At 46.5% G+C, this 13,330-nt stretch overlaps 1 protein-coding gene across 3 annotated transcripts; it reads right to left on the reverse strand.

The window, feature by feature from the left end:
• Positions 1-2,013: 2,013 nt before the first annotated feature.
• On the reverse strand, positions 2,014-13,260 carry LOC148163311 (uncharacterized). 3 transcript variants are annotated; one of them, XM_088026976.1, is made up of 4 exons: positions 13,059-13,134; positions 11,833-11,888; positions 10,060-10,186; positions 2,014-6,250 (listed from the first exon to the last, which is right to left on the reverse strand). In XM_088026976.1, the coding sequence occupies exons 3-4, from the start codon at positions 10,091-10,093 to the stop codon at positions 3,360-3,362; spliced, it is 2,925 nt and encodes a 974-aa protein (XP_087883102.1). In that variant the 5' UTR covers positions 10,094-10,186; positions 11,833-11,888; positions 13,059-13,134; the 3' UTR covers positions 2,014-3,359. The 3 variants fall into 3 exon arrangements, with proteins under 3 accessions (XP_087883102.1, XP_087883104.1, XP_087883103.1); XM_088026978.1 differs by lacking the exon at positions 11,833-11,888 and having other exon boundaries at positions 13,059-13,260; XM_088026977.1 differs by lacking the exons at positions 11,833-11,888; positions 13,059-13,134 and adding an exon at positions 12,668-12,899.
• Positions 13,261-13,330: the final 70 nt, after the last annotated feature.

A 13,330-nucleotide genomic window follows, 5' to 3' on the forward strand; every position in this document is an offset into this window, starting at 1 on the left:
AAAAATGTCACACCATGTGTGAATGAGGAAAATTCCAACACATATCTTTGTTGTATGCATCTTATTTGAAATTAAAAAGGGAACTACAAAGAAACTCACATAACTCACATCAAAGAAAATAGGCAAATGATATGAACAGAAATTGTACCACAAAAAATACACACATGGTAAACAAACACATGAAAAAATGATGAAAGTCAGAAATGCCTAGGAAATGCAATTACAACATAGCACTACACATGCATTAAAAGGGCTGACATTAAAGACTGGCCCTGGGTGCCTGGGTGGCTGAGGTCATGATCCTGGAGTCCCGGGATCGAGTCCCGCATTGGGCTCCCAGCTCAGCGGGGAGCCTGCTTCTCCTCTGACCCTCCCCCCTCTCATGATCTCTATCTCATTCTCTCTCTCAAATAAATAAATAAATAAAATATTAAAAAGAAAAAATAAAGACTGGCCCTATCAAGTACTGTCAGGGACTGAAGATACTGCAACTCTCACATATGCCCGGTGGGAATGCAGTGGTGAACAGTTTAGACCCCATTTTGGCCCTTTCATGAGAATGTTAACACTCACCTGCCTGTGCCTAGTCATTGTGCTTTGAGTTTTAACACAAGAGAAATGAAACCTCTATCCGCATAAGGAATTATAATGAAAATATATAGGGGGATTCGTTTTTGAAAGGGAAACACTGGCAATAATCCACATGCTCCAACCAGATGCAGAGATCAATAGTGGTGCACATCCAGAGAAGAAAACAGTAATGTAGACTGAAAGGGACATACTTGCAAAACGACGTCAGGGGCTAATGACTGAAGTAAAAGCTAAGAGGGGCGTCTGGGTGGCTCAGTCAGTTAAGCATCTACTTTCAGCTCAGGTTATGAACTCAGGGTTCTGGGATGGCGGCCCCATCAGGCTCCCTGCTTAGCAGGGAGTCTGCTTCTCTCTTTGCCCCTCCCCCAGCTCATGCTCTAAATAATTAAAATCTGAAAAAAAAAGAAAAAGAAAAAGGGTGAGAAGTCCAGCTTGTGGAGGAATGCTTTATTATTTTTAAAGATTTTATTTATCCATTTGTCAGAGAAACAGAGAGAGCAAAGCAGGGGGAGCTGCAGGCAGAGGGAGAAGCAGGCTCCCTGCTGAGCAAGGAGCCCAATGCAGAACTTGATCCCAGGACCCTGGGATCGTGACCCGAGCCAAGGGCCGACGCTTAACCCACTGAGCCACCCAGGCATCCCGAGGAATGGTTTATCTAAGGACTTCGGGAAAGAAGCAAGACTTGGGCAACCTTAACAGAAGTAGGACTCCAAACCACTACCACCAGTAAGACCTGCTTTTATAGCCCTAGAGGCTGAGGTGTACCTGTGGGACAACCTGGGAGTCAGATGGTTCAGAACAGGTGTCTGCCATAGCTGTGTATGGTACTAAGAAGAATGCTGGCTAAGCGGGGTCACAAAGTTACATCCCTGGACCATGTAATCTCCCATTTTTGTCCTTTTCCAGCCTGCACCACAATGGCCTTGACATGTAAGCACCATAGAGGACAGAATTCAGACTCTTTTGGATTATTTTGATGTGTGTCTGAAAGTGAAGAATTTCCGTGCACATTTATCCTTCCCAGCCAGTCACTACATCTGTGGATACACTTTCTTAAGAGATACACAACACTTAGGTGGCTGATGTCTCCTCTACTCCCTAACTACCCAATCTCCTAAATTACCAATTAGAATTCCCCTGCCCCTGTGGTGTTACAAGTGACTACTGTACACCAGGTCACATGACTACTTTGAAGGATCTGGGGTAGAGACTCTACTCAACAGTGCCTGACATTCTGTGCTATCAGCTGTGGACAAGCAAAATATTCCTGTTTCCACAAGTCCTGGAGATGGTCTCAACTGCTCCCTCTTCACGGTGACCTCTGAGCACACAAAACTTACTAGCACCCAGACCACAAAACCCAGATGTGGATCCTGGGAGGCTGTATTAGCTAGAACTGATATTACACAGAAGCACACAGGGTGATGAGACAAGAGAAATTTATTTTCCCACAGATCTGGAGTCTAGAAATTAGACATAAGGTGTCAGCAGGGTTAGTTTCTTTCCAGGTCTCTCTCCTTGGCTTGTAGATGAGGACTCCCTATCTTCACAGTCAACCATGTGTGCCTATATCCACATGTCTTATCACGAAGCCAGCACACTGCATAAGAGTCCATCCTAAGAACTCATTTTCAACTTCACGATCTCTTTGAAGATGCTATGTCTAACTATAGTCACACTGTGAGGTTGTGGGGGTTACAACTTCAAAATATGAATTGTGGGTGCACATTCAGCCCATCAGATAGGTTTTAGAGTTAATGCAAATTAAGGCCCAGGCTGGAGAATACTAATGCTGTATGTATGTAGGTATTATCTTCTCTGGGACACAATGAATTTGGAATACAAGGAAATGTGTTCACTCCTACATGCGGGCAGAGCCCAATTCTGCTTTCAAACCACTCCTTAGAGTGAACACAACACCTAAAATAACAGATAATTAAATAAAAAAGACATCTATTCATTCATAAACCAGAGCAACAATGGCATCCAATTCCTGTTACTGACTTAGAAGCTGCAAAGATTTATCAGAAGAATTGTAAGACCAACAACTCCCTAAGAGATTTAGTCTTCCTGTGCAAGTAACCACCCAGAACACAGATCAGGTACTGATGGTCAACACTGGGTCACATGCATGACCAAAATTAGAAGGAAATGAAGAGGTTCAATTACCCATAATTTCTATCAGCAAATGACAAAGGAGAGGTCAGCATTCTTGAGCATATTGGGAGGTGACTGACACACATTACTGGGACCATCCAGGTGGCAGAGATGACTTCTGCCATGGAATCTGGCAGTGATTTCTAGCAATAACTTCAGACACATCAGAACGCAATATGCAACTTCTGAGTATTTCCCAAAAGGCTGGAACTTATGGGAAGTCACTAAACTGTAGACATTCAGGTGAACAAAGTTCCATTCAGCAAGATGGCAGCCTCACCTTCAATGATATTTTAACTCTTTCTGCAGTGTGAACTCTCAAGTGTGGAATGAAGACAGATAATGGGCTAAAGGAATTGTGTCATTCACATACTCATGAGGCCTCACTCCAGGTTTAATTCAGATTTTTATGAAACTGTATCTTTGAAATATCTCCCAAGACATCACATGCTAATCCTACTGAATTAGAGGATAGGGAGTGAACATATCAATTTTAGTGAACATAAACATTCAGTTCGTAATACTGCCCATAAGGACTCTATTAACTGTATTTCCTCAGGTTGAAGGAGACTGAAGCGATAGCTGAAAGGTTCCCTACAACACCAGCATCCCTAAGTCCTGTTGCCGCTGTGAACTCTGTGATGATAACTAAGAGCATCATGACTGAGAAAAGATTTCCCGCATTCACTGCAAGCAAAAGACCTTTCTCCTGTATGAATTCTCTGGTGTTTTATGAACGTCGACTTACACTTCCAAGATTTCCCACATTCATTGCACTTGTAAGGCTTTTCACCTGAATGAACCTTTACATGTACATTGAGGCTATTTCTTCTGACAAAGGACTTGCCACACTCACTGCACTCATAAGGCCTTTCCCGAGAGTGAACTCTCTGGTGAGAACGGAGGACAGAACGAGTGGTGAAAGACTTCCCACACTGACTGCACTCATAGGGCCTTTCTCCTGTGTGAAGTCTCTGGTGATCACGGAGGACAGAACTAGTGGTGAAAGATTTCCCACATTCACTACAATCATAAGGACTTATTCCAAGGTGACTCTGACGATGGTACCGGAGGGCGCAGCTATGACTGAAAGACTTGCCACATTCACTGCACAGGTAAGGCTTTTCTCCTGTGTGAATTCTCTGGTGTTGAATGAACGTCGACTTATAGTTCAAAGATTTCCCACATTCATTACATTTATAGGGTCTTTCACCTGAGTGAACCTTGACGTGTACATTGAGGCTATTTCTGTGGAGAAAGAACTTGCCACAGTCACTGCACTCATAAGGCCTTTCTCCAGTGTGCACTCTTTGGTGAGAACGGAGGGCAGAACTAGAGGTAAAAGATTTTCCACATTCACTGCACTCATAAGGTCTTTCTCCCGTGTGTACTCTCTGGTGAGAACGAAGGACAGAGGTAGCGGAAAAAGATTTCCCACAATCACGGCACTCATAAGGCCTTTCTCCTGTGTGAATTCTCTGGTGTTGAATGAATGTTGACTTACACTTCAATGATTTCCCACATACATTACACTTATAAGGCTTTTCACCTGAGTGAACCTTCAGGTGCACACTCAGGCTGTTTCTTCGGACAAAGGACTTGCCACATTCACTGCACGCATAAGGTCTCTCTCCAGTGTGAACTCTGTGGTGATAATGGAGGGCAGAACTTGTAGTAAAAGTTTTGTCACATTCACTGCATTCATAAGGCCTTTCTCCAGTGTGAAGTCTCTGGTGATCGCGGAGGACAGAACTAGTGGTAAAAGTTTTCCCACATTCACTGCATTCGTAAGGTCTTTCTCCAGTGTGAACTCTCTGGTGAGAATGAAGCACGGAACTAGTGATAAAAGACTTCCCGCATTCACTGCACTCATAAGGCCTTTCTCCAGTGTGAATTCTATGGTGTTTAATCAACGACGACTTACACTTCAAAGATTTCCCACATTCATTACATTTATAAGGCCTTTCACCTGAGTGAACTTTTCTATGTACCTTGAGGATATTTCTTCGGACAAAGGACTTGCCACATTCGCTGCACTGATAAGGTCTCTCTCCTGTGTGAATTCTCTGATGATACCGTAGGTCAGTCCTAGAGATAAAAGATTTCCCACATTCACTGCACTCATAAGGCCTCTCTCCTGTGTGAATTCTCTGGTGTTTAAGGAATGTTGACTTAAACTTAAATGATTTGCCACATTCGTTACATTTATAAGGTCTTTCACCTGAGTGAACCTTTATGTGTACATTCAGAGTATTTCTTCGGAGAAAGGACTTGCCACATTCGCTGCACTCATAAGGTCTTTCTCCTGTGTGAACTCTCTGGTGTTTAATGAATGCTGACTTATACTTTAAAGATTTCCCACATGCATTACATTTATAAGGCCTTTCACCTGAGTGAACCTTTATGTGAACATTGAGGCTATTTCTTCGGGGAAAGGACTTGCCACATTTACTGCACTCATAAGGCCTTTCTCCACTGTGAACTCTCTGGTGATAATGGAGGACAGAACTACTGGTAAAACATTTCCCACAATCACTGCACTCATAAGGTCTTTCCTCTGTGTGAGATCTCTGATGATAACAGAGGGCAGACATAGAGGGAAAAGATTTTGTGCAGCCACGACATTTATAAAACCTTTCACCAGGTTGCATCCTATGAGTAATCAACACTGAGCTACAGCTAATAGATTTTGCACATCCACTGCAAACATAACTCTTCACTCCACTGTGCCATTTCTGGGGATGAATGAGGACAGATTTGTGGCCTAAGGATTTCCCACATTTGCTGCACATGTACTGCCTGGATGCACTGTGAGTCTTTCCATGTTCATTCAGGGTTGGTGTTTGCCATTTACCAAACTCATGATATCCCTCTCCAGTATGGTATCTCTGGTGTATGGCAAATAAGGATTTGTACCTGAATGTTTTCCCACATTCACTGCACACAAAGGACTGTCTTCCAAGGTGGACACCCTGGTCCTGAGTATGTGTGTGTTTGGGACCAAAGGTGTTCTTGCATTCTCCCCAAGTGTCATGACTTTTTCTGCTTTGTAAAGTTGCCCTGCGCTGGGTGATCGTGTGTGGCTTCTCCCCAGTATCAGTGGCCTCTTGCTGCAGATGCCCCGAGCCAGACAGGAAGTCCTTCTGAACTTCTCCACAGGTAAGGGACTTTCCTGAACCATGGAATCCCCAGCTCTTCACAACAGAGGCCCTGTCCACACGGCTTCTGAAGGGTTTCTCTCCCATGTGCTGTGTCTCATGTTTTCTGAAGTTAGTAATGAAATAAAATCGTTTCCCACAGGCCCCACACCTCAACAGTTTCTGGCTGTTTTCTTTTCCCTGGTGCGCAGCCAAGTGGAAAATGTCTCTCAAGACTGGACCACACATCTCACAGGGGTGGGTCTTCCGGGAAGACTGAGCTGCCTTGGGCGTCCTGGTCTGTGACACGCCTACAGAAGTGCTCTGGGCAAAGGGTGCCTCATCCTCTGCTCCACAGCAGCAACCTGAAGGCAAAGAAGCGCTGGTGAAATTTGTGTTGACTATAGCGAGGGGGTGAGCCCATCACATACATGCACCCGACTCATCTAGGCAGGACTATGTATAGCATGCTTTTCCACACACAGGAGATGAAATTCAACTGAAGAGTGGCCGTCGTGCATTACTGGGCCCGAGTGGCCAAATATTATGGAGAGCACACTAGAAGGACAAAAAACTAGGGTATGACACAAGGAAGAGAGCCAGGGTCTACGACTTTTTTTTTTGCCCAAAGGTCTGTGTAGGACCATTTCTGCTGGTGATATTTGGCTGAGTAGAGGCTGCAGGAATATCCAACCCCAAGAAATTTGCTTTTGTTCAAGGTCAGTTTAAGGGCATTTCAATATGTCACGGTAAAAATTTCAGGGGTGAATGCTGGACTACACAGAATTAACAGTGAGAGATATGGGTGAGGCGTGGAGGCCCAAGACCCATTAATTACCCCTATACTCGACGGCATGGAAGTACCAAAGAGTAGCATTCAGAAGTCCACAAACTGTCAACAGTAAAGAAGGAAAGACAGAGATGGAGTGTGGTCATCTGCAATGGCACCAACTTAGGCTGAAAAAAACAAAGGTGCCCAGTATGATCTGAACACAGTGCTGATATCACACCTTTCGCAGCTGCCATCCACCAGAAACAGGCTCCCAATGAGCTCACATGGTCATTTCTGGAGCATGTCCATGCTATGATACACAAAGGACTCTTTCCTGTAAGCCCTCCTGAGCAACTGACGGGTACCAGGACGATACCAAAACTGTATGAAAACAAGCAAAGTGGACCACCAACACTGTCCTAGAGCTACTCAGGACACAACAAAGAAAAATATCCTATGTGACTGATGTCAGCAGGATGCTGGAAAAGCAGAAATCATCTCCCACCCCAACAAAAAATCATTTCTACAGCTGTCCATGAGTGGTATTAGCTTGGAAGTGCTCAAGAGCCCATTAACACTGACTAGAACACAGTGGACCATAAAAGAGGGCAGAAGCACACAAAAAAGTTGGCTGGAGACGGTATTAGCAGAGACATGTGCGATGGGTGGGAAATAAGGCCTGGGGCTATCTCCATCAGCCACAGGGTGGGTGGGCCTGCAGTCCCTTCTCAGCAGAGCCTCCAGTGGCATCTTTTGCCACCAAGTTAACCAATGTCTGAAGCCAAAGCAATTTGAGAAAGAAGATCAAGCTGAAGGCAGCACACTTGTGATTTCAAACTATATTACAAAGCTACTGTTTTCAAAATAGGGTACTGGCATAAAAACAGACCAGTGGAACAGAATAAAGAGCCCAGAAGTAAAGCAACACGTATACAGACAATGTTTGACAATGAGGCCAAGAATCAACACTGGGGAAAAAATAATCTGTTTCATTCTGCTGTGAAATGTGAATATCCAAATACAAAAACAAGGATCCTGGATCCCCATCTTATAGCACTCAAGGAAATGAACTTCAAATTGATTAAAGACGTAGACATATGATCTCAAACCCTAAAATTCCTAGAAAAAAACATAGGGAAAAGCCTCCGTAACCTTATTCCTGCCAATGGTTTTTTGAATAGAATATCTAAAGCATACACAACAAAAGCAAAGACTAACAAATACCACTATACCAAATTGAAAGGTTGCACCAGGGGCACCTGGGTGGCTCAGTCATTAAGCGTCTGCCTTCGGCTCAGGTCATGATCCCAGGGTCCTGGGATCGAGCCCTGCATCAGGCTCCCTGCTCCGCGGAAGCCTGCTTCTCCCTCTCCCACTCCCCCTGCTTGTGTTCCCTCTCTCGCTGAGTCTCTATCAAATAAATAAAATTAAAAAAAAAAAAATGTTGCACCAGAGCCAATGAAACACACAAGAGTGTGAAAAGGATGTACAAGTGACTAACATGTGCTCACAATCACAAATCATCAGGGAAATGAAAACCACACCACAAAATATCACCTCCTACCCGTTACAATGGCAATTACGAAAAAGACAAGAAGTAACAGGTTGGTCATGATGTGGAGAAAAAATAACATTTGAATATTGCTGCTGGGAACGTAAATAGGGAAGTCATTATGGAAAATATTAGGGAGACCCACGAAAAATTGAAAATACAACTACCATATAGTCCACCACTGCCATTTCTAGGTTTCTAGCCCAAGGAAACAAAATCAGTATCTCCACAACGTATCTGAACATGAATATCCACTGCGGTATTGTTCACATAGCCAATATATGAAAATATCATTAAGTGTGTGTGAATGTTTATACTGACAAATATGGGGCACCTGGCCAACTCAGTCCATAGAGCATGCAACTCTTGATCTCAGGGTGGTGAGTTCAAGATCCACATCGGGTATGGAGTCTATATGTATATATATATATATATATATATATATATAAATTTTATCTAAATAGAGAAATAAATTAATAAAGTGATAACATTTAGTACACACATGTGCAGGAATATTCAGCAATAAAAATGGAAGGCAACGCTGCCACTTGCCACAAACAGATGAATCTGAAAAACACTATGCTAAGTCAAATAAGCCACACAGCAAAACACAAACCCTGTATGTGGATACAGGGTACAAACCCACATATGTGGATATTTATTAAGAAAAAAATGAGTCAAACTCATAGAAACAGAAAGTAGAATGCCAGAAGCTAAAGACTGAGGGAAATGCGGAGATGTTGGTAGGAATACACACTAACATTTACAAGATAAGTTCTGAGGATCTAAAATGCAGCACGTTGACTACAGTTGTTAATATTTTATTGTACACTTGAAATTTGCTATCAGAGTAGATACTAAGCTTTGGAACCACCACCAACAAAAAACGTAATTACGTCAAGCAATCCTGTGTCGATTAGGTTCATTTGTAATAATTCCCCATAATGTAAGGGCGTCTAGGTGGCCCAGTCAATTAAGCATCCAACTCTTGGTTTTGGCCCAGGTCTTGATGTCTGGGTGGAGAGATTAAGCCATGCCTCAGGCATAAATATCTAAAAAAAAATTATAACGTGTATCAAATCATTATGTAATATAATTTCAATAATATAAATTTGTCAGTCATATCTCAACAAAGCTCATGGGAGGAGGGCAGGTAGAAGAAGAGATGTAAACACTACTAAAAGAACCATACAGGACAGTCTTTTTTTTTTTTTTAAGATTTTGTTTATTTATTTGACAGAGAGACACAGCAAGAGAGAGAACACAAGCAGGGGGAGTGGGAGAGGGAGAAGCAGACCTCCCGCAGAGCAGGGAGCCCAATGCGGGGCTCGATCCCAGGACCCTTGGATCATGACCTGAGCCGAAGGCAGACGCTTAACAACTGAGCTACCCAGGTGCCACCCATACAGGACGGTCTTGAGAAGTAACCCATGATCCACATAAGCAGTAAACATGCCAATGCCTGTAATTTCAGGCACAGGCAGGCACTGGAAATGGCACCTGTAGGAAAGGTTCAAATCCCAGGCCACAGAAATGGCACGGATCTGAACACACAGACCCAGCCAGGGAGAGGGCAAGCAAGGTGCAATCCATCAGCCTCACTGCATGACCACTGACCTCCAATCTTACCCGATCAGGGCTCAGCACAGAGGGCACTGGGAGCTGCACGGCAGAGAAAAGGGCACACCAACAACTCAGAGCTAGCAACAAAAGCAACTAACCAGAAAGCTGGGGAAGCAAGCAGTGCCCACAGTCCACATGAGAGAAGGATAAACCTACCCTGGAAAATGCAGAGGGCGGACGCAGAACAGAGAGTCTAGTCCAGGTCAAGGAGAAGGTGAGGGCCTTACCCAGTGAGGATATAAGTGTAAAGTTCTCCAGCATCACATGGTGGTACAGCCGTCTCTGAGCCTCATCAAGAAGCTTCCACTCCTTCCAGGAGAAGTACACGGCAATGTCCTCAAAGGTCACACCACCCTTTCATGAAACAGACAGATGAAATCATGAACATCCTCTCTCTGAGAACCCACAATCCAACCCCCCACACATCCACCCCAGTCTCCCCACCTTCCCAATAAATACCAGGTCCTGGTGCCTCTAATGCCACGCTCTTCTCACCTTCCCATCAATCACTGTGTTCAGTCCTCAGCAGTAACAGGCAGGGGGACACATGGATGCACTCTAAGCTCTGGGTCTGGCCTGCAAGGTCCCATCCCTCTGCCACGATATTCCCATGGAGTCTCCCAGATCGTGCCCTCAAGACAGCCAATTACAGAGGCGCCTGGGTGACTCAATCATTAAGTGTCTGCCTTCAGCTCAGGTCATGATCCCAGGGTCCTGGGATCGAGCCCCGCATCGGGTTCCCTGCTCGGCAGGAAGCCTGTTTCTCCCACTCCCCCTGCTTATATTCCCTCTCTCTCTGTCAAATAAATAAATAAAATCTTAAAAAAAAAAAAAAAGCCAATTATAGGCCCTGCTTCCCAGGAAGTCTTCAGTACCAGGGCGCTAAGGCCCTTAGCTCACACTTCCCCTCCACGTGTACAGGATTCTGTAGACTCTACCACTCTCACGTCTTCAGACCCCACAGATGAACTCCCACACCTTCCTGCCCCACAACAAAGGATCCTCCCTTGACTCACACTCGTACTTGTCACGTGACATCCAAAGGCTGTTTGACAAACTCAAACAGGTTCCAGTCCCACCCAGTACTCCCATGGATCCCAAATGAGGGAAAGCCTCAAATGCTGCTGAGAAGCCCTCCTCAGCTGCCTGTAACCCTCCCTTCAGTAACAGACACTCACAACCACATGTCACCTTAGGACACTCATGGACCCTGTTCTACTTCTCTGCTGCCCACGCTGTCCCTCAACAATCAGAATATTCCACTTTCCACTGAACCTTTGTAAATACATCAACCCTAATGGTCTCCTTGCCCAGCATAGTGAATCACAAATGACCACATTTGCCCCAGACCTTTTCCAGCAGCAAAACTTTGAAACACTACAAACACCACACAAACTCACACCAAATTTCTGTTGAAGCCCTACACCACTGAATAAAGTGCATCTCCAGACTCTCAAATGCTCCCGGACAGGGGGAGCCTCTGTGCCTCCATGGGTTAAGGGTCTGACTCCTGCTCTCAGCTCAGGTCTTGATCAGGGTCAAGAGTTCAAGCCGCATGTTAGACTCTACACTGGGCATGGAGACTACTGAAAAAAAAATACTCCTAGGTGTCCTAGCCATCTCTTGTCCCATCATTCCATGGAAGGTTTGCCCATGTATCTGCCACATCATTCTTTCTCCTTCACCACCTGTGTTGGCAATGTCCAGGAAACCCAACCAGGTGCTGAACAATACCACTCTTAAGCACACTTTACCAAGACCCTCCAACCTACCAACAGCATTGCCACGATACTCTGCCTTCCCTTCCTAAAAGTGATCCAAATCTCCACCCTGGTCCACACAGTAGCCATCACTTTTCTAACTCTTCATCCTGAATCCTTCCCCGTTTCCCAAACTTTCCTGTCCAGCTGCCCACCTTTTCCCATCACTCATATGTCTCTGAAACATCAGAGATTGTAAACAATGTCAAAACAACTTAGGTATCCCGATGGAAAACCAACCTACTGGTAACCTCCATCCGGATGATGGGAGCCTCGATCTCTTTGGCTGCTAGGACCTGTGAAAATTAATAATGAGAAACCTCACCAAAATGGAGTCATACCCAAGAGGAAGAGACAGACTTGACCTTATACTGCCAAAGTACTTCACTACCCCACACCCAAAAAGACAGGCTTTCCTGATCACACCACCCAACAGCTCAGCCAATGCGAAGCCACTGTTCTTCAAACTCCCAGTTTACTCCAATGGACTTGGAGTTTATTACAGCCTTCAAAACTGTGCCCTTTTCCCCTTAAAAAAATCCTACCTCTCCTTTATACTCCTGAATGTCCTATTGTTTTGCCTAAGCTTGTTTGTTCTGAATTGTATTTTCATTCCTAAATAAACCCATTTTTGTGGGTAAAATAACTGCCAGTTTTTGTTTCATTTTTAGGGTTCGCAGACCTGGAGTTTTCCCTGATTCCTCCCTTCCTCTTGTCACCTGCAACACCCTCCATTTGGTTTAGCTCTTCTCAAAAAAGGACCATAATGCAACCAATTCTCCAACATCCACGGCAGCCATTCTACTCCATCAACAATAACACTGAAGTGCCTAGGTGACTCAGTCCCTCGAGGGCCCCACTCTTGATTCTGGCTCAGGTCAGAATCACAGGACCTAGCCCCAGTTGGTCTCCTCTCGCAGAGGGGAGTCGGCTGGGATTCTCACTCCCTCTCCTCGGACCCCCCACCGCGCGCGTGCTCTCTAAATGTCCAATAAATAAAATATCTTAAAAAAACAAAAAAATACCGCCGACTACCGCGATTCCCTCCTCCCGCGCGCCCGGCCTCCTCGCTCACCCCCGCGGCGGGCTCTCCTCTCTCGCGGCCAGACCACGCCTATCGACCCCGGGCGGAGACCGCCTCAGCAGCGCCAGGAGGGCCGGGCTTCTCGGGCAGCGCGGGCCTCCCTGGCCGCGCCGCACTGTGCTCCCGACAGAGAGAAGGGCGATGTGCTGCTCCCCGCCGCCGGCGCAGACCCCCTCCGGCCCCTGCCCCGGCCGGCCCCCCGGCCCGGAGCCCGCTCCTCACGCCGGCACGCCGGCGCTCGCACACAGGGCCCCCGCCCCCCGCCGCCGCCCCGTCCGACGCCGGGGCCTGGGCCGCAGGGCCGCGAGCCGGCGCCCCGCGCTCGGGCCTCCGGGGTCTGGGTGGGGGGACGGCGGGGAGGGCCCGGGGGACGAGCGCTTACCTGCGGCGGCTCCCTGGGCGCGGCCGCCGCCATCGGACTCGGTGGGCCGGCAGCGGGGCCGGAGCGGAGCGGACACCGGGACCCGACTGTGTGCGCCGAGGACGGCGCCTCCCCTCGCGGCTTCACGAGCGGGCGCCCGGACCCCGACGCGCGCTCCGGACCCTTACGGGATAAACGGAGCCAACCGGAGGCTGGAGGACTTGCGGGGGGACGAGACCGGAAGTCCCGCCCCCGGCGCTTGCGCTCGCCTCGAAATGCCGTGTGCTGGTCCC

The sequence above is a fragment of the Eumetopias jubatus genome, unplaced genomic scaffold, assembly GCF_037043125.1.
Source record: "Eumetopias jubatus isolate StellerSeaLion01/CBP00866 unplaced genomic scaffold, mEumJub1_p1.0 scaffold_10, whole genome shotgun sequence".
NCBI lineage: Eukaryota > Metazoa > Chordata > Mammalia > Carnivora > Otariidae > Eumetopias > Eumetopias jubatus.